This window comes from Arthrobotrys flagrans, assembly GCF_004000055.1.
Source record: "Arthrobotrys flagrans strain CBS H-5679 chromosome Unknown unitig_0, whole genome shotgun sequence".
Taxonomy (NCBI): Eukaryota; Fungi; Ascomycota; class Orbiliomycetes; order Orbiliales; family Orbiliaceae; genus Arthrobotrys; species Arthrobotrys flagrans.
Window position 1 is genome coordinate 258,180 of NW_027137550.1, and position 18,693 is coordinate 276,872.

At 45.7% G+C, this 18,693-nt stretch overlaps 5 protein-coding genes across 5 annotated transcripts; 2 read left to right on the forward strand and 3 right to left on the reverse strand.

Moving 5' to 3' along the window:
- Window positions 1–1,227: 1,227 nt before the first annotated feature.
- DFL_003180 (uncharacterized protein) lies at window positions 1,228–4,854 on the reverse strand (the record flags this gene model as incomplete). Its single annotated transcript, XM_067632081.1, has 5 exons — window positions 1,228–3,782; window positions 3,853–4,267; window positions 4,337–4,582; window positions 4,643–4,747; window positions 4,831–4,854. The coding sequence occupies 5 exons, from the start codon at window positions 4,852–4,854 to the stop codon at window positions 1,228–1,230; spliced, it is 3,345 nt and encodes a 1,114-aa protein (XP_067490386.1).
- Window positions 4,855–7,497: 2,643 nt separating this feature from the next.
- DFL_003181 (uncharacterized protein) lies at window positions 7,498–8,658 on the reverse strand (the record flags this gene model as incomplete). Its single annotated transcript, XM_067632082.1, has 4 exons — window positions 7,498–7,961; window positions 8,020–8,384; window positions 8,441–8,555; window positions 8,622–8,658. The coding sequence occupies 4 exons, from the start codon at window positions 8,656–8,658 to the stop codon at window positions 7,498–7,500; spliced, it is 981 nt and encodes a 326-aa protein (XP_067490387.1).
- A 3,458-nt stretch (window positions 8,659–12,116) lies between these two features.
- Window positions 12,117–12,701, forward strand: DFL_003182 (uncharacterized protein; the record flags this gene model as incomplete). Its single annotated transcript, XM_067632083.1, has 1 exon — window positions 12,117–12,701. The coding sequence occupies one exon, from the start codon at window positions 12,117–12,119 to the stop codon at window positions 12,699–12,701; it is 585 nt and encodes a 194-aa protein (XP_067490388.1).
- A 662-nt stretch (window positions 12,702–13,363) lies between these two features.
- Window positions 13,364–14,887, reverse strand: DFL_003183 (uncharacterized protein; the record flags this gene model as incomplete). The annotated part of the gene is made up of 4 exons (XM_067632084.1): window positions 13,364–13,485; window positions 13,554–14,007; window positions 14,077–14,695; window positions 14,781–14,887. The coding sequence occupies 4 exons, from the start codon at window positions 14,885–14,887 to the stop codon at window positions 13,364–13,366; spliced, it is 1,302 nt and encodes a 433-aa protein (XP_067490389.1).
- A 2,368-nt stretch (window positions 14,888–17,255) lies between these two features.
- DFL_003184 (uncharacterized protein) lies at window positions 17,256–17,588 on the forward strand (the record flags this gene model as incomplete). Its single annotated transcript, XM_067632085.1, has 1 exon — window positions 17,256–17,588. One exon carries the CDS (start codon window positions 17,256–17,258, stop codon window positions 17,586–17,588), a length of 333 nt encoding a protein of 110 aa, XP_067490390.1.
- Window positions 17,589–18,693: the final 1,105 nt, after the last annotated feature.

Consider the following 18,693-nt stretch of genomic DNA (forward strand, 5'->3'; position numbering starts at 1 on the left):
TCGATCCCGTTGAATCTATAGAATAGAATCGTAGACATCGTATATTATAAAGAAGATCTAGTAAAAATTCATTATTAACTAGGAGTATTCTTATAGTGTTCCCCCCTTCATACTTCTGCAAATATCTGAGCCAGTCACTTATACTAGGACAAGCCGTCGAACTCAGGACTGAGCGGAGCCGGAGGAATGTCGCTATCCCTGGAGAATATACGGATGCCTTCATGGCCATTTAATTTCCTAATATAGACGTAGTGTGGTCCCTTCTTGTGTGTATAGACGGTGTGCTTACACCGAAGGAGTCTGCGTTGGGACTAAGAAATAATTATCACGACATTCGAGTCTTTAATACTCCGCCAAATTTTACGTTTCGAGTTTTATTTTTGAATCGCCGAAATGAGGCGTTTCAAAATGGTTTTGTTCGTGGTGAATTGTAAGATCCGTTCTTTCAATATAGGGATATTCTTCGCGAGGTCTCTCGAAAGTCTTTTGATCAGCTGTTTTCATTTAATAATGCAACGCGTTTAAAAAATTCTATCATATTCCATATCGCACATACAAATCCTAATACTATACCTCACTATGCTTGAACCGGACCTGGAGGCTAATATTAACCTCGAGCTTACGTCACACGTATACAGAAGTATACACCACTCCGTTATTAGGAACAAAACCTTTTATCTATATATATCGATGAACCAATCCCATAGGTCTCCCCTTCATTAATTCACTTCACTTAAGCTCCTAGGCTACCAAACCCAAATAAAGAACTGACACGAGAGAAATATTCAAAGGAGCGAGTAGCGAGTTAAGTTTGTCCTACAAACAATAGAACAGGGTCGACAGGGGGTAGTAAAGTAGTTAGGAGTAGAATATATATCACATCATAACCCTAGAACAAGGTATGTAAGGGAAGGAACGATGATGAAAAAAAGAGAAAAAAGAGAATTCACGCTTTTAATAGTAATTAATAACACATGCATGAAAGGTAAGTAATGTTTTAGTAATCGTCGAATCAATCTTGCCCATCCTCTTCGCAAGCTTTTAGTCATAGAAAGAAAAAGGCAAGTCGGGAGAACAATATATATTCTCCCGAGGACAATGAAGGAGAAACAACGGAATCATTCATCGCCTCGACCATAAACATAAACGCCATGTAAAAAAGCACGGTAGAATAAAACAGAGGAAAAGGGGAAAAGAAGCGATCAGATAAAGGTTAAGAAAAGAGACTTAAGTCTCATCCTCCTCTTCCTTAATCCTGCTTCTCCCTCTTTCCTTAGCATCACTTTCACCCCCTCCATTTCCGGAATCATCCCTCTCCTTCCCTTTATCAAGGCTTATTCTAGTTGGACTTCCGAGATCGAATCTGCCCAACGAGTGTCCCATGACAGGACTTCCAACAGTGCTACTGGCTTGACTCTTCGGAATGACATTGAAGATGTTCGTTGTACCGATCGGGCTTCCGTTACCAGCTGCCGTGCCCGCCGTGATTCCAGCACCGCTGCTTCGACGGTTACGTCTGATGCTGCCAACCCGGGATCCTGGAAGGGATGGAGATGGAGACAAGCTAGCTTCACTGGTAGGGCCGCTTCCGGAGTGGGAATTTGGGACAGGCCAAGCGGTATCTGTTTCAGAGAGCAGGATCTCGCCGGCAGATGCACGACGACGTTCTTCGACTGGAGAGCGGCCTTGAGTTGGGTCATTGGTAGAATCGATAGGGTGGCCGTGCCCTGCACTGGTGTCAAGATGTGGATGTTCGGAACGACGTCTGTTCCCGGTAACTGCACCTGGTCCCATGGGAGAAGAGACTCGTCGAGCTGGAGAATTGGTGATAGAAGAATTATTATGGGTATTGTTATTCGACAGAGAGCTTCGAACGCTTCCAGCAGGAGATAGTTTGGGTCCAGGACGAGGTGAATGAGCATCTCGGTGGCGACGCTCAAGTACTTCACAAGAGGTAGAAGAGATGGAACCATGACGGGATGGAGACGATGACGTTCCGTGGTGATTGTGTGAGTTGTTTATTTGACGTGGTGACGAAATGTTATTCAAGTCGTCGTTTGCTGTTTGCTGGTTCCTTGTGAGACCCGAAGAAGGAGAGGGGGAAGAAGCGAATTCCGTGGTACTATCGGTGGTTCCGGCAGCAGATGAGGTAGGTGCTTGGTGAGATGAAGCAAAGGGATTTGCCTCCTCTCGACGTAGAGAAGCCATGCTGTGGTATGTGTGAAGGTTGTTGGAGTATTGTCTTTGTACACCGCGTCTTCGAATTCCAGAATCCGAAAGACTGATGTCCGGTCTCGAAGCAGATGATGCTGATGATTGTATCGAAGGGTCGTGGGTAGTTGATGAAGTGGGTGTTCCTTGTGATGGTTGATGTTGGTGAGGAAGGGGAGAAGGTGTAGTGTAGACAACACCTTGTTGTTGTGGTTGAGATGTTGTATAACCGCTAGGTCCCGGGACTCCCTGGGCCTGGGCTACGGGGAACAACGGTATTATCGACCACCCCGGGGGAAGCTGGAAACCAAGAGGAAAGGCCTGGTTGACGTCATTATTATTATCAACTTGGACTGGACTGGTATTAGACATGCTGGCTGGCGTAGAAGTATTTGCATTTGGCGCAGACGGGTCCGTTCTAGTCTGCGTAGGGGTGTTTGGCTGGTTCAATGAATTCGGTGGCCTGCCTGCTGCTTCTCGTGCTTCGTCCGCACGACGCTGGTGGTCCGCAATTATATCGCCGAACGTAGGCTGACCTAAGACTCTCTGAATTTGTCTCAGTTGTTCTGCTACATCTCCGACTTGCTGCAACATTTGCCCATTCCAAGCGTTTTGCTGTCGTACAATATCATCCACTGTCGCTCTCATCAGGTCTGCCAAACGGGTATAAAGCAGGGCAGCATCATTGTTCATCAGCTGCGGGCCAGGGTGTAAGCCTTGAATCGGTTGGTTCGGTTGAGTTAGCCGGTTCCGCTGGGCTGGTTGATGCTGCTGTGCAGGTTGGTTCGCTTGTCCCGGTTGCCCCGGTTGTCCTGGCTGTTGGAATTGCTGTGCCTGTTGATTCTGCTGCGCCCCTTGAGCGTTTTGGTCGAACAATGGTTGGAATTGGTTTTGCCGTTGAGCCAAGTTCCTCGCCAAAGCTTGAACAAAGCCGCCTCCGCCTCCGCCTCCGAACATGTTGAGCCCGAAAAGCATTGGTCCATTTCCAGGTTGTTCTGGCTGTCCAGGTGCTGGACCTTGGGCTGGATTTCGACCTTGGTTCTGGCCCTGCTGATCATCCCGTTGAGGTCCTTGTGGGGCATTGCCCCCAATATTCTGAGCGCCAGCTCCTTGGCCATTTAGTGACGCCGGCGGGTCGTCGAGTACTGCCCGTCTACAAGTAGGACATCTCTGCTGCCTTTCCATCCAACTCTTCAAGCATGCCAAATGAAGTACGTGTCCACATGGTAGTTTCTTCGGTCTCATTCTGGTATCCAGAATATCTTCCTCATCAAAAGGCGACTCAGTCGGTTCTGTTCGCCTTCGCGCCGCTGCCTCACGTGTATCGCTCCAAGCTCTCATAGTATCTCGACAAATAATGCATACATTCTCGCGTTCGATTTCCTCGGGCGTTGCATCCGCAAACTTGACGTTCATCTGTGTCGTTGCTTTCTTGAATCGAATATAATCCCGACATCGACCGATAAAAGACCGGAGGGTCATATAGACGTCTCTGACGATGTGGAGCGGTAATCCGTAGAACATGAGGACGATCGCAAAGAATACAAGGTAAATCAACAGTTTCACAAGGTCTACGCAAGAAAAAAGGGTTCAAAGTCAGCAAACTTCTCTTCAAAGCAAACAACGCTATATTAAGCCTACCAGTTGCAATTTCCATGTTGAACAACCAAATGGCCTTCGCTTCCCAAGCACCAATAACCTCTCCGGCTTCTTCCTCTTCCAAAAGAGTATCCCTCATCTCCTCCTCCGAAATGAGGCCCCTGTTGACTCTTCGTTGCAATACTCTTGTTCTTCTTTCCCTATGCTGCCTGGTTTTCCGTATCGTTATAATCCTTTCGACAACCGCAATAATATACCGAAAGAGTGTGCCAGAGCCGGCAACCGCTAATATCGCAAATTCAAAGGCGAACATTACAAGCATGTTCGGTTTCGGCAGTTGCATTAACGTAAGGACACAATGTCGTGCAAGAAGGATGTCGAGAGCAAGTAGAGAGATCAAAGAACTCGCTAGCCGGGCGTGGAAGAGATACGGACGATCTGGCGGTGTTTGCTCCATCTATATGACTCCACCATTCTCCCTGTTAGCAGAGACATTATTTGGACCGTTAGGAGAGGTATTACTGACGAAATCGACCCGGTCACTCCCCAGCCAGTGGAAGCATTTCAGGAACAAGAGTATCGTGAACATCATCACATATCCACTATGGAATTCGTCGCGGAATATAGTCATAGCCAGACACGTTTCGGTAATGGCATACCAAGCTTTTTCGTAGAGGTGCTCGACTTCGGCGGGGCGGAGGGGACCGTAGAAGATCCTTTGGATCATTTTGCCAAACATGAGGGTCAAAAAGAAACCAAAGTTCGTGAGAATCTAAAACCTCTAGTTAGGTGGAAACGGTCTCGTATATGTAAAATCATAAATAGGACAAACCATAACGCAGGCATTGGATTGAGCAAGATGAACGCAGGCAGAGTAGAAATTGGCCCGTTCGTGGAAAGCCTTCAAGACGATACCTGAAGCCACCACCGTGCTGGCCTAGAGAGCAAACGGATCCACCGGTTAGCCATAATTCAAACACTCAGCATAGCAGAGATATAACATAGGGAATAATATCATACGGCTCCATAAGCTACAAGACGCATCTTGACGGTAAGTCTAGAGCGACTGCTGCCCTAGTGGGCTTAGTGGCGGTTTTGCCGGACTGGCCACAAGATGGGCAGTTAACGTTGACCGCGAGCGAAACGGAAGGGAACGGGTACGGCAGGATTCGATTCGAAGGGAATGAGGCTACGAGGCGGCAGCCATGGAAGTGCGATCGGATAGATGTTGATCTTGGTGATGATGATGGGGAGATGAGAGATGTATCAGATTGATAGAAGCCAGAGTTGACAGAACAGTGCAACCACCAAAATATGGGGCAAATTGGGGCGTTGGTGTTGAGTGACGTCCCAGCCGGGCAATTGCAAGGTGTGGCGACGATGACCTGACGGGCGCCGGGCCTTGGCATCCGCAAACGACACGTTTCCCCTTCAAATCAGATATCATATCTAATCGATCAAGATCTGATTACAATTATCGCTCATATTAGATCTATTCGATAATATATATTACGGGTAATGTATGTACTGAACTACCTAGGTATCTACGGGATCTGAGGGATAACATGCATCCACGTACGGTTCAGGCAGCATAGTGACACAAACCTCCGTGGTACGCGACAGTAGATACGATATCTGAAGCGTAAGCCTTGTAAAGGGGAAATGGAGATGTCAAGTCGGATTTCTGGAGTTTTAGACAGCACTTTTCAAATCAGAACCCTCTGCAGGTTGGAGAGATGTAGTGGGAACCAAAGATTGTAGTCGGTCAAGCAAGGTATCTTAATATATTGGCCATTGGTTCGTCGTCAAAGTCACGATGCATAGGCTATGTATACGGAACCATACAGGCCAAATTTGATGCTAGACTAAGGCCAAACCAATGGCAGCCTCCCTTTGTACAGGATCGGTCGATTCCCCAGGAACAAGGCCATAACTCCTTCCAGAATATATTCAAATATATTGGAATACTAACGATGAGATATCCAGGTAATTGATAATTATATTGGCCTAATAGCTATTCTACGATCATGAAACTTCGACATGGTAATTTCTTAGTATCCTAGACAGGTCTACATAAGATCATATTATTGTAAATCACAGCATGTACTGGACGAGGCTGACTTGTAAAGACAACAGCAGATACCTTGTAGCCTACCTACAAGCAAAGATCCAACTACAAAAAGCCCTTATCTCGAGCTCACCTAACTCTCAAAGTATTCTGAACAAGGGAATGCTTCACCGACAACTCCAGGCACTGGGTGGAACTATGTTGAAACAGTACCAACCATGACCGTTGTCAAGACCGTGTGTGCATTAGCCTCGGTGACCTTCATGTACTGGGTAATATGTGCACGGCTGTTTGCCCATAAAGGTAACTTGCGGGTCCAGGCAACGTAACGGCACAGTCCGAGCGCCCTTCGGCTTTTTTGACGTGAAATAGGAATGGTGCCCTTCAAAATAATGTGATGAAGGCTGCATCACCGTAGAGTTAAAGGCTATTGGTATTCTGATTTGTATTTCTATTCTTTCACGGTTTTGCTTGGGGTTGGCTGTTTGAATAATTTGGAGTGTTCAAAGAAGGTCGAGATCAAGGCTGTGGGCCGGCCAAGGGACGCTTTTAGAAGTTGTAGGTATCATAGCTGACTAAACCAATGATAAAAGCCGGTCAAAAGTAGTCGCACAGTTGTACAATTAGAGGGCATCGCCAGGAACTGAAATCCTACGTGTGCCCTAGAATCTTCGAATCACAGAACCGGAAAGACAAATGTCGGTTCAATTAGTTGCTATTTCTTTTTATCTGAGCGACGAACGGTTGTTGCTTTCTGTTCATCCGTAGGCGTAGGAAGCCGAACACAGTGTAATGTAATTGGAATATCTTCTCCCGCTGAAAGGAATCGATTAACCGCGATTTGGGTGTATTAGGTATTCTTGTTGATTTGGCAAAAGACTGGCGAATAGGGAAGAATAGGAGTCATGGTTGGAAAGGAACAGCGTAATACTAATACAAACATGAAGCGCGCGTTATAACTGACATGTCTGCATCTTCTGTCGAAAACCTCGAAACTGTCGAACACCGGTGCATACGGGCACGTCGAATATAAAGAATGATGGTTATTGTATTAAAACGGAAGCCATACTTTTTGTGTGTGGGTTTTGTGATGCGACGAAAAAATTCAGTAGAGTCATTAGTAGCCAGCGAGAAGTATTTTTGTCCTTTGTAGCCTTTTTCCGAAACACCAACGTCACCGAATAATTAGGAATAAAAGGGGAATGGGGGGAAAAAAAGCCATGAACATGTGCAAGGAGAAAGGAAAAAAAGAAAACAAAGGACGTCAGTGTTTACCTCACCATTTCCGAGCAAACTTTGCAGATAACGTCGTAATGGTCGGAGATGCTGACGAGGGAAACATGTTGGGTCCGTAGTAAGAATAGTGGTGACGATGAAACTACAGTGCGGAAAGGAAAGAACAAAAAGCGAGTATAGATGCTGTAAACCGTAACGGAAAGAATAGCGGAAGGCGATAGTAACAAGATGTCTGGCGTGGATGGCGTAAAACAACCCGACACAAGTTGAAAAGAGGTTGCAAATCGCGAATACCGCACATGAGAATTGTCGTGTTTGGAGACGGATAGTTCCCTAATCCAAGACGAGAAGTTTCACACACATATGGACCGGATCATCTGCATTTAGCGTCTGCTATACCTCTCTTCGCGGTCATAATATCCGCGGTCACCACCACCGGTGCGCTCCGCTCCACCACGCCCACCAGCGGGGTCCGCGGGGGCAGTGCTGTAGCGGTCTTCACCGGCGGCTGGGGCTCCATCACGAGGACGGCCACCTTCATATGGGGGGCGACCACCTTCACGATCATAGTAACCACCACCTCCGCCGCCACGGCGCTCCTCTCGGCCACCACCATACCTTTCTTCACGTCCACTAGCATATCTGTCAATTCCGCTACGGCCATAGTCATCTCCGTGCTCACGACGGCTGCCGTAATAGCGGTCATCGTAGCGAGATTCGTAGCGACCACCACCACCACCGCGATAATAACGGTCTTCCTCATAGCCTCGAGGTGGGTAGCTACCACCGCCACGAGATCCTCCATACGGACGACCAGAGTAAGATGGAGGCCCTCGTCGGAAATCATCTAGACCTTGTTAGTCAATACTGATCAAAATCAAACTGCGTTTGGAATAAATACATACCACGTTTAGGAGGACCAAAGTATTTTCCTGGAGTAGGGGTACGAGGACGACTTCTACGGGCCTTTTCAATACTCAGGGTTCTACCCTCGTAGACCTCTCCTTGAAGGGCGTCCTTAGCGGCATCGGCTTGGTCGGACTGCGCAAAGTTGACGAATCCGAAACCACGGGACTCCTTTGTATGAGGGTCAACCATGATGTTGCACTTGATAACTTCGCCATATTTACCAAAAAGACGAGTAATGTCCTCTTCGGTAAGACGAGGGTGAATTCCGGTAACGAAAAGGTTAGTACCAGTGTTCCTGGAACCGTCCTTTTCCGGCGAGGCGTCCTTGTCGCGACGGTCAGTCGTGTCCGACGGGTCGGGACTACAATAATGTGTAAGTATGATGTCATTTGAGGATACAGAGGAATGTGATCATACCGAGCATCGGCACGGCCTCCTGGCGAAGCGCTTCGGCTCCTCATACGAGTATTATTGTCGGGACTGCGAGTTCGGGGCGAACCAGAACGATCACGGTCGTAGTTGTCGCGAGAGTCTGGAAAATGTCAGTAAGACGCGTCGAAATACGGGTAATAAGCGCATGAAACTTGAAATCGCGTACCACCATAACCTCCACGGGAATCGGTTTCGTAATCCATCGTGTCGAAGTTAAAAATTCGATCCTGGCAAATGAGACAAGGCTGAGCAATGCAAGGCGAAGAAGTATTCACAGAGATATACTAGAAGTTAGTATCAACAAATAAGAGGTCTTAGGCCAAGCTAAGACGCGTAATAAGAAATTTGACCGTCGAAGCCGCCGGGTGAGAGTGAGGGATGGCGACGTTGATGAAGTGAGGCTGGAGAGGTCGAAGGTCTAAGTTGCGAGCTGGCGATATGTGGCGATGAGGTTGGTGAGAAAGAGGAAGAGATGGATGAGCGGCTCTAGGAGAAAAAAAATAAAAATAAGGAAACGGGCAAACAGCCCTTTCGTGTGTCTGGGCGCATTTGTGTTGGTCCTATTTGGGCTTGTCTAAAATACAACGCCCACAACGCAGAAATACCTATATATTCAATCGTAGCTAAGCCGGTCCAGCCAGTGAGGACCTAAATAAGGAGACATCAGTTCTTTCAGGGCACAGATGGTCTCATAGCGACAGACGATCTAGAAATCTACACGTGCAGCACTCGCAAGGCTGTTAGTATATACTCCAAGGAACAAATCATCATATAATTCAGAGGACTGGTCCTGTAAGAAGACTGATTCTAACAAATAGAGCCAAGAAATAGTCCCGGGGACTCTTCTTGTGTTAGCTAGAAATTCGACCAGGTCCGAGTATGAGACAAACTAGAGATGCTCTAAAGAGGCTTTTCGATGAATAGGTATGGGGCTACTCTGATATCGAGGCTAGAAGATCCTATTGCAACCAATATGAACCGGATGTAAAACCGAGTACCCAGTATAGCTAGGAAAACACCCTTCAAAAGCAATACTAAAATACGAAGTTGAAAAACTGCGCCTGTGCATATGCGCATATAGAGCGGCTAAGAAACTAAGCCGAATGGCAGTGCTTAAGTACTACGCCTGAATATAACAGCATGGTAAAAATTAGCTTCGAATCTAGGGAAAGGGTTGCCGGTCTTAGGAAGACTTACAATTACTATCTAACCTCAGGTTTACAAAAACGACCGCATACGCCACTAACATCCATACTTATACGCATCTAGTCCCTGGTATCGATAAACTTACACCCGTCGTCTTTCCGAGCTACTCTACAACCAAAACCACCGGAATTACGATACCTTCTGGGTGTTGCATTTTGTATCCTGGACTCGCTAATCTGAATCTTATAATTACATTGAAGGGTGGAATCAAATTAGTCCTATACCCGACTACCAACCAACCCGACTGATGCGAATGTTAGTTTCACAATCCGTGTTAGTTTTATATAACTGACAGGTGAAGGTATTGATCTAGGGCGGGCTAATTGCGCATTTCGAGGAAGCCGATTGTATCCCGGCCCAGCCAGATCCTTGATGCGTATGCCTGTGTAACTAGCACTAAACCCTTAACAGAATACAACGTGCAACACCATAGCCACGATGCTGGCGACCTCGCTCTCGAGACACTACGGTACTGGAATTCGGAAAAGAAAAAAAGATATCTCGCCACTCATCCGTTAGTCATATACACAGCTCGCTCTAGCCAACTTCACAATGGTATAGCCTGGTCTCGTACCCAGACGTCACGAAGGGAGGGGTATAGCCTTTTGATATCATGATACCAGCCCCCAAAATTTAAAACCAAATCCCTCAAGCTTCCTCAAGTAGACCAACGGCTTTGCTTAGACGGTTTCCCCAAACTCCCAATCGATATTCCAAAGTGCGCATAAACCTATCGGCATGTAAAACAAAAAGGCTTACGAACCAACCACCAATGTGTTAACTACACTGCCCGCACTGCGAACTCCAAACCCCACCTAACAGGCCACGATAACCCTAGGGCCATAGACTACAGGAAACCCTCCATAAGAACTTATCCATACCTTAATATATACATCCTAGGGACTAGCTGCCTTCTTTACGGTGTCTTAGGTTTGCGATTATCATACACAATTTCTTCCTTGCGGGATACCTATATTATATTATCGGACACCGAATTTATTACCTAAAAATGAAGCTACTGGGCTCGCTTCACCCCTTGCTATGGGTGGCTATGATACCAAGCCTCGCCATCGGTACATCCACGATGTCAATAGAATCTTTAAGTATCCATACCGGCCTCTACTCTTAACCTCACAACCTTCTTCATACAATACCCCCCAATAAACCATAATTAAGTATATAAGATACATTAACAATTTCCTCAGTCTAGCGGTAGCCTCGAGACCAGCCGCCAGCATACCGAGTCTAGCACTCTCGTATCCAGAAGCAGCAGCGCCGATATGACCACATACCCAATCCTCACCATGCCTATGGCGCTCACCATCCCCACCTCACTCACTATACCCACCAGAATTAAATCCAACCGCCCCACCTTCACATCTCGCCCCTCAAACCACGCCATAAAATTACATTCTAACAACACCACCACCACCTATAAAATCATCACCGCCGATGGGGGAGATTATTAGTACATTACAAACAATCGAATCAGATATTCACGACCACTTAATCGCCCCATCTGATCTCGAGGGGAGGATCTGTCAATGGAACAATACCGCCGGAGAGCCTGATAAACAGGTCTAAACCCTAAAGATATCGATGCGGGTAACGTCCAAATCTACCGTGTCGGGGAGTATAATACCACAAACCCAAATATAACAGGAGACAATTTTGTCACACCGGTAGGATGGTACCTAAGCATCGCCGGCGGAGGGAAGGAGTTCCAAAAGGAAAATCTATTATGGGGCGCCAACTTGAAATATGATTCGGATATTAAGTGGGACTTAATAAAAACTACTTTCACCCCTTCTAATCCCGAACACTTATGTAGCGACGATCTAGAGCCTCAAGGCATATCCAAACATCGGAAACAGCTGTCACAAAGCGAACTGGAGGAACATGTATACCCCGCGGTCAACGCTACCATTAACAGTCTGAGAGTCCTAGCCGAAGATATATACGCTAGTAATACATCCGACACAATCATCCGAATTCTGGATGAAAAGGACGGCGATTGCGTCCGTAGATTCTGTGGAGGCAGGGAAAACCTGACGGTAAGCATCTGCGGTTTCAAATATTTCGGTGACTTCGAAGAAATAAACACCGAAAGCCAATATGCTGGTGCCCTTGGGGATCGAATCAGGATTAGTGAAATGGTGAATTTCTTACGGATTCAGTTCGAGGCCGCTGCTCTGAGATATTATAAGAATCCTGTAGAACAGGATAACAGATATTTTGGACCCCCCCCTTTCGTCAGCTGATGTGTACATTCGGCGCAGTGAATGGTACTTCTAAGTTTCCAGGAACCTTTGCGTTTAATCATGGATGTAAGAATGGTAGAAGGCTCGCTGGGTGTGAGAAGTACGAAGAATACAAGGAGGGTTGTGGGAACTTCAGGTTGGAAATTAGTTCGAAACCATGCACTTTGCTACAAGGGGGGTGCGAATCTAGCGTAATGGGAGATGAAAAATCCAAGGACGCTGTTCGAAAAAGGGATCTCGAACTCGCTCGAGACGCCATCAAGTCAGGAACTCTCACCCGAAAATTCGCACAAAACTTGCTCGGTGAGACGCCCCAAAATTGGACAAGATGGACTGCAGGTGAAGGTGGTTTGTTTTACGACCAGTTCTTCTGTGATTACGGCAAACATGTAAAGATCGCTATCGCCATTCCAAATATAATGAGGCGAGGTAACAGAGTTGACTACGATGTCCCGACCAAAGAGTTGGTTCGCGGGCTCAATCTTCTCATCGAAGGATTTACGACCTCGACCATAGGGCCGGATGGCCCGTTCTTTCAAAATGGAAATCGAATCGCTCGAAGCTGCTTGTGGAATGGAAACACTACCGATCCTCCTCGCGAGCTCAATCAGACCTTTGGGTACTTTGGGAATGTCGCTGCCAAACAATGGAGTGAGGCCAGCTCAAGCCCAACCTTTAGCCCTAGTCATGTTGAAAGTTATGATTGGCCGTGGAGAATAAATGTAACAAGGCTCTATGAAGACGACCCTTACAAATACTTCTCACCAATTGCCTACTAGTCGACTTGAAGCATAACGCGTTTCGAGTATGCTATCTACTCTCTACATAGTAGTATAGTCCTTTTTGAGCGTTTGTATCTGCTATCATGAATCATTGCTGTATATATTCTCTTTTTAAAATTTCTAACATATTCTGTAATTGCCTGTCCAGTTTCACCTGTATCATCTATTCCAGCCTGTATTCATCCTACTATTTTCATGTCATAGTAGTCGCTTCAGTCACGGTGTTCAAGCCTAGTAATATATTCAAATCATTTGAAATTCTTTTCCCCTATCATACCATTCATATATAATCGCAACGGCCAGGTACCCTAAGCAGTACCCAAACCACAAACATCACACCCTCCATAGCTACCTAGTAATACAACGTTTTATGGAACCACAAATGACGCAAAATGAACATGAATTGAAGCAAAAGAAGCGACGCCATGGAACCAAGGTGAAAGACAAAGAAAAAAACCCAAAGAAAACAAAGGATAACGACACCCGTTAAGAACACAAGGTGCAGTCATGCCCGTATAACGATTGGAAACACCTTCCAACAATTCACCGTGTTGGACCCTCAGATACCAGTTGAAAACGAATAAACTAAAAACGTCGCTAAGAGTATTCGGAAGTCGTAATAACATGGCACTGCCATCTCCATGGCTGTCTCAAGTGTCTTAAGCCGAAAACGACCCTTTGTGCCGTTGACAGAAGTGTCGTTCATCCTTCAATCTCTTCTTAACATAAAACGTCGTAAATATCGACGATGGAATGATCCACGCCCATGGTAATAACCATCCTACACATCCAACAAATCAGCAACCCCTCCAACCACCTGTCAAAACCCAAAGTGACAGTCCAACTCACCTAAAGCATACCCAGCCTCCTTCCCACTCACGCTATCAAATCCCCACAACAATCCAAAACACAAACTACTCATCATAATCCCACCAATGCCCCAAAACATACTCAGCCGCTTCAAAGTCTCCCTCATAGGTTTACTCGCCTCCACTCTATCCTTCCACGCTTGTCTCCACACCCGTTTCCCGTTACAATCGACGGCAATAACGTCTTCAATGATAACGTAGATGAATCGGGGCCATATCTCGCCTTTTTCTGTAGACGAGATACGGAATGGGGTTCGGTATTTTCTTTCGTGGAGGAAGTCGGAGAGCAGAAGTTGCCAGGATATGTTGAAGATTAAGGTGGGCATCGGCATGGCCATGAGGTTTAGGAAGGGAGGGTTGAGTGCTGTGCCGACAGAGACGCAGACGACATTGATAATTAGGCAGAGAGTGAAGGAGTATTGCCAAAAGTCCATCTATCATCCATATATATTAGTTTAATTGATTCGAAACCCTCCAAAATATAAGTGAAGATAATAAAATACCCCAAACCTTGCCGTCTGGCCCAACGGTCGAAATCTCGGACTTTTCAAAATCAATTTTATCGATCTAACAAAGCATTCTATCCCCAAAACCACTCCAAAAATACCAGTGATAATGCCAAAGATTACTGTTAAGCTGATGTTGGTAGCATATTTCAAGGCGAAATATGCAACAGGAGGAAAGATTCCATGATCGATGACCATAACCGTGAAAGCAAAGGCTACGGCAGCCCTATGATCTCGTAAGTGGAATGGAAGTGGGGGTAACGGTGGCCGTAGTACTGAGGGCCTTCGCTCACTGATACCGGGTATCGACTCGGTATCCTCTGCATTTGAATTTCCATCTGTATTTGCATCTCGAGGTGATTCGTCGCTAGACGGTGCAATAGGCGAAGTTATCGGTTTCTCGTCTGTGATAGTCCCTGTGAGGTCTCTTGAATCTTCTATCGTGATAGATTTTTTCGGTAGTCCAGAGTCTGCTGTATGTAGATATGTCGTAGTAGTATTGAGGGTCGTATTAGTAGTGGTAGTATTGGTGGCGGGTTTATCGTGAGAGTTGAGGCGGACATGTTTTGTCGATGGAGCTACGGATGTGGACGGATTGGTGAGGGTCATATCGTCACTAGTCGAATTGGTCCGATTCGATGGCGGATAAGTCGGTGTTTCATCAAACATCTTCAAAAAAGGAATCCTGGAGATAGTTATACTTATATCCCTCGAGACTATTGAAAGCGAAGAATCCGGTGTCTTGCTTAGTCGGTGTCCAGGTGTTGCTGTTAACTTGCTGTTGCGGCAGCTTCCGCTTCATATGCATCCTTTTTCCAGCTATAATCGCACGAGTCAACTTGGAAAGATATCGGATATTATCGAATTCCCGATGCCGACAACTGCAAAAAATTAAGAAAATAGAAAAAATTTTTTAACTGGACGTAAGAAAGCTGTTATTTTCGCCCAGGCGGAGAGATTCGGCGGACTTCGTCTTAACAGGTCGGTATTATTCCATTACTGATCGTTTGGTCGTTTGGGCCTCATATCTGCTCTCCCACGCATATGCAAGAATATATATATGGTTAAAACGTTGTCGGTTGAGCCGTTTCGATTCGGTCCGTCTAAATATAATTCTTCCCGAACCCTTTGCAGTATTTAACGTTAATTCGCTATCCGTGGTCTCGTTATTCTGCTTCTGCGCCGCCTGTTGGAATTTGGAGTATCGGTGTCGTATCTTAATCCGGAAGTGGAGCAATGCAAAAGCCGTTTTTCCCTCTGTGAATAGAAAGAGCAAAAAAAATAGAATCAGCTAGAACTCATGGAAAGGCTGATAGCATTATAATATTATCATGATCAATCGAAGGCAAAAAATTATTCAATCCAGTGAACGAAAGCCTTTAGTCGCATACTGCATAGGTATGTCAGCCCAGCACACGCAAAGCCGGCCAAGCAAGTCCAGAATCGGATGATGTAGGCCCTTGACCGAACCACAAATCAGGGATTCCGGTCACACCACCAAGACATCTCGACAAGACCAGCGGCCTGTCGCTGACCACAAAAATGGGGGCTACTATGTTATGACGTCACATCGTCGCTAGTTATTTGTCACTGAATAATAATATACGCTATGCCATAGGACATACATCCAGGCTCATTCTACACTCCAAATCTCACGATAGGTGAAATCGAATGCTCTAACTTTGATACTTTCATGATACAAACCGCCGAATTGAAAAATTCTTCAAACTCAAACTCAAATGCAAAAAGTGCCGCATTCGTTTCACGTGACATAATCATACATTCCTGCGGCACAAAATTCAAACTCTGCGGCCAACACCGAATCACTTCAGCACCACGTCATGAACCAGCTTAATAATCATACCAATCGGCATAACCTTCAATATTTCTTTATATCGTCAACTGAATATAAAGCCGAATATTATGATACGCCCATGCATGGCTGACGAGAGCCAATGTCTTGTGTTACAACCAACTTGATTACATATAGCTATGATCCCTTTGGTACATTGGTATAAACCTCCATGTACCGTATACGACTACAATCATAGTTACAGAAGAAAACCAAAGAAACCTCAATATCCCCCGATCCCGCGACCTAACCTTCGCGAAGTAGGAATCGAATATCATGATTTTGAAATGGCTAATTGTCGTCCAGAGAAAAGGGCAAGCAATGCATTAGGCACAGAACAACTTCTTTGGCAATAGCTCTGAGGCAAACAACACAGGTTATCCGCAAAATACCACAACCTTAGAAAATTCGGTTACGTACGTTACGAGACTAGGCAAGTTCGGTTTCCCAGCTTCAGATGCATAAATTCGACTTCACCAGCTTTGCGGTTTGCAAGTTTGTATGTAAAACTGTTGTCGATATACTACTGACAAACTTCCACCTAAGTCAAGATATGAAACGTGTTATACTTAAATTTGCTCCGTTACCGGCCGTTTAAAACATTTAAGGTCTGAACCCATCTGCTAACCGTTCCGTTTTCATCTCGCCAAAACACTCCTCCTTTCTAGCTTTTATAGACATAGGAGTACACAACGTCTCCTTCTAGACTCCAATTCCCCGAAAGAAATACGGTAACTCCCGTTTTTTCTACTAAATCACACCCATATCCGGCAGATTCTCACACAAAGAAACAAGAAATTTGTGTAGATGTATACTGTAGCCCTTCAATTTCTACCCCTTCAATCGACACATAGACGTAATCACCTCCCCCGATCTCTCGATGTCTATATACCACCCATCTAGAAACCGTGAATACCATATATATACTTACGTATAAACCTTTCAAATACTCATTTAAATGTACTTCGTACCAATCCGTACCTTAGAAAACCCCAAATTCCCGCCAACGGCTTCAACCCCCCGCAAAACCGAACAAGCATCATTAATCTACATCGTCAAACTACCTACCACCATCACCCTCCAAAACCTCACGTATCTAAAAAAGGGTTGTATCCGGAAACTCCCATTCTAAAACCATCCACACCCATCATCTATTAAGTATCTACCCCGAGAAACTCGGGAAGGGAAAATACAAAAATTGGTCCTCGGCCTCCCCTGCCAATTCGACTACCGCGATGTAACCAACGCCTTCCACCGAACATTCGGCCACCTCCCCGTCGTCTCCAAAATAGGGGTATAATCAACGAATCCTACGACGACCGCTATGACGATAACCCCACCAACTTCTCCGTGGGGTTATAACGCTTCAACTGACCAGATTGGGAGAATGCAAGCGAGAGAGTATGAACAAATTACCGCCGGAAAGGTTAGTGCCGCGGATGTATATTACTCTGGTGGTGTGGAAGGAAATCAAGGTGGCTTAGGGGGAAGTCATGTCAGGAAGAAGCAGGTTGAGTGGGATCAATGGGTTGTGGGTGGAGAGGGAGGGAGGAGTACGGGATTGAAGAATAAGATGGTGAGTATCGGTAGAGCTGTTTCATTGAGAGAATGTGATCGATTGTATGAAGACAAGGGAAGGGCGGTTACGGACAGGTAGATGTGATAGTATCGCGGGTAGAAGTCATGCATGCTGACATACGCTTGTGGGTCTTTGTTTTTGGTAGCTAGTATAATGTTCACGATTCAATCCACTTATTACGTTTTTCTTGATTCGTTTCTTGTATTGGGACTGGATTCATTTCCTATATTACACTTGCAGCCAACCGGCGTCTAGGAACGAGACTATAATTGGAGTATTTTGGTAATGATATATCTGAAGTCAATGGGTAACCGGTGGATTCGAATTCAGGCCAAAATAATAATAGCCTTGTCTCGTAAGCAGACCTCTAATACCCTTCAGGGGCGATATTTTAGAGGAAGATATGGGCGTTAACATTAGTTGAAACCTACATACAGAGCAACTAGGTGGTGGATCTGTGATTTCATTAGTTAGTTCTCGGAAGACAATAGACTTCATCACGACAAACAATAGGGCTAGGGCATCGTATAATTTCGGCCCTGCATGCACAAGGAAGCGCATTGAACTAGCGATGTCAGCGATGACTCGATAAAAAAATATCTCGTAGCGGTTATCCAAAAATTTGGAAACGAGAAAAAGCCAATATGACTAGGACGCCGGAATCAGAGTAGTTTATGCCTTTTCGGTTTCATCTTCTGTAGTGTGTTCATGAAAGTATGGCAACCCCTAGAGGCGGCTAGCTATCAAGCTAGCTAGTAGCTGGGAAAGCAAATTCAAATCAATGGAGCTTGAGATGAAGCTAGGAATCTGACGTGGCAAGCTATCTGAGGCTGAAAAATTGATGTGATAGCACAAGAAAGGAGCTCGTCTGCGAAAGGACTGCCAGGGTTGATTCTGTTATTGTTTCAATCCAGTGGTTGAAAAAAGGGCTTGTATAAGGCCGGCGCTTATCTTTCAAGCTTTTGTTAGCTGAGGCTCCGAAATCCGAGCACCTCAACCTCGGTACCGATAAAATCTTGGTGGTGGGGAAACGAGCATTCCACACCAATCAAGTCGACGTAAAATCCCATGTAAGAATCAGTGTGACGATTTACAAGTTCCTTCGCGGTTAGAAGAATTCAACTAGCCGAGGACCTGGGATTTGGAGCTATGCATGGGTGATGATCGAGATTTCTGGGAAATT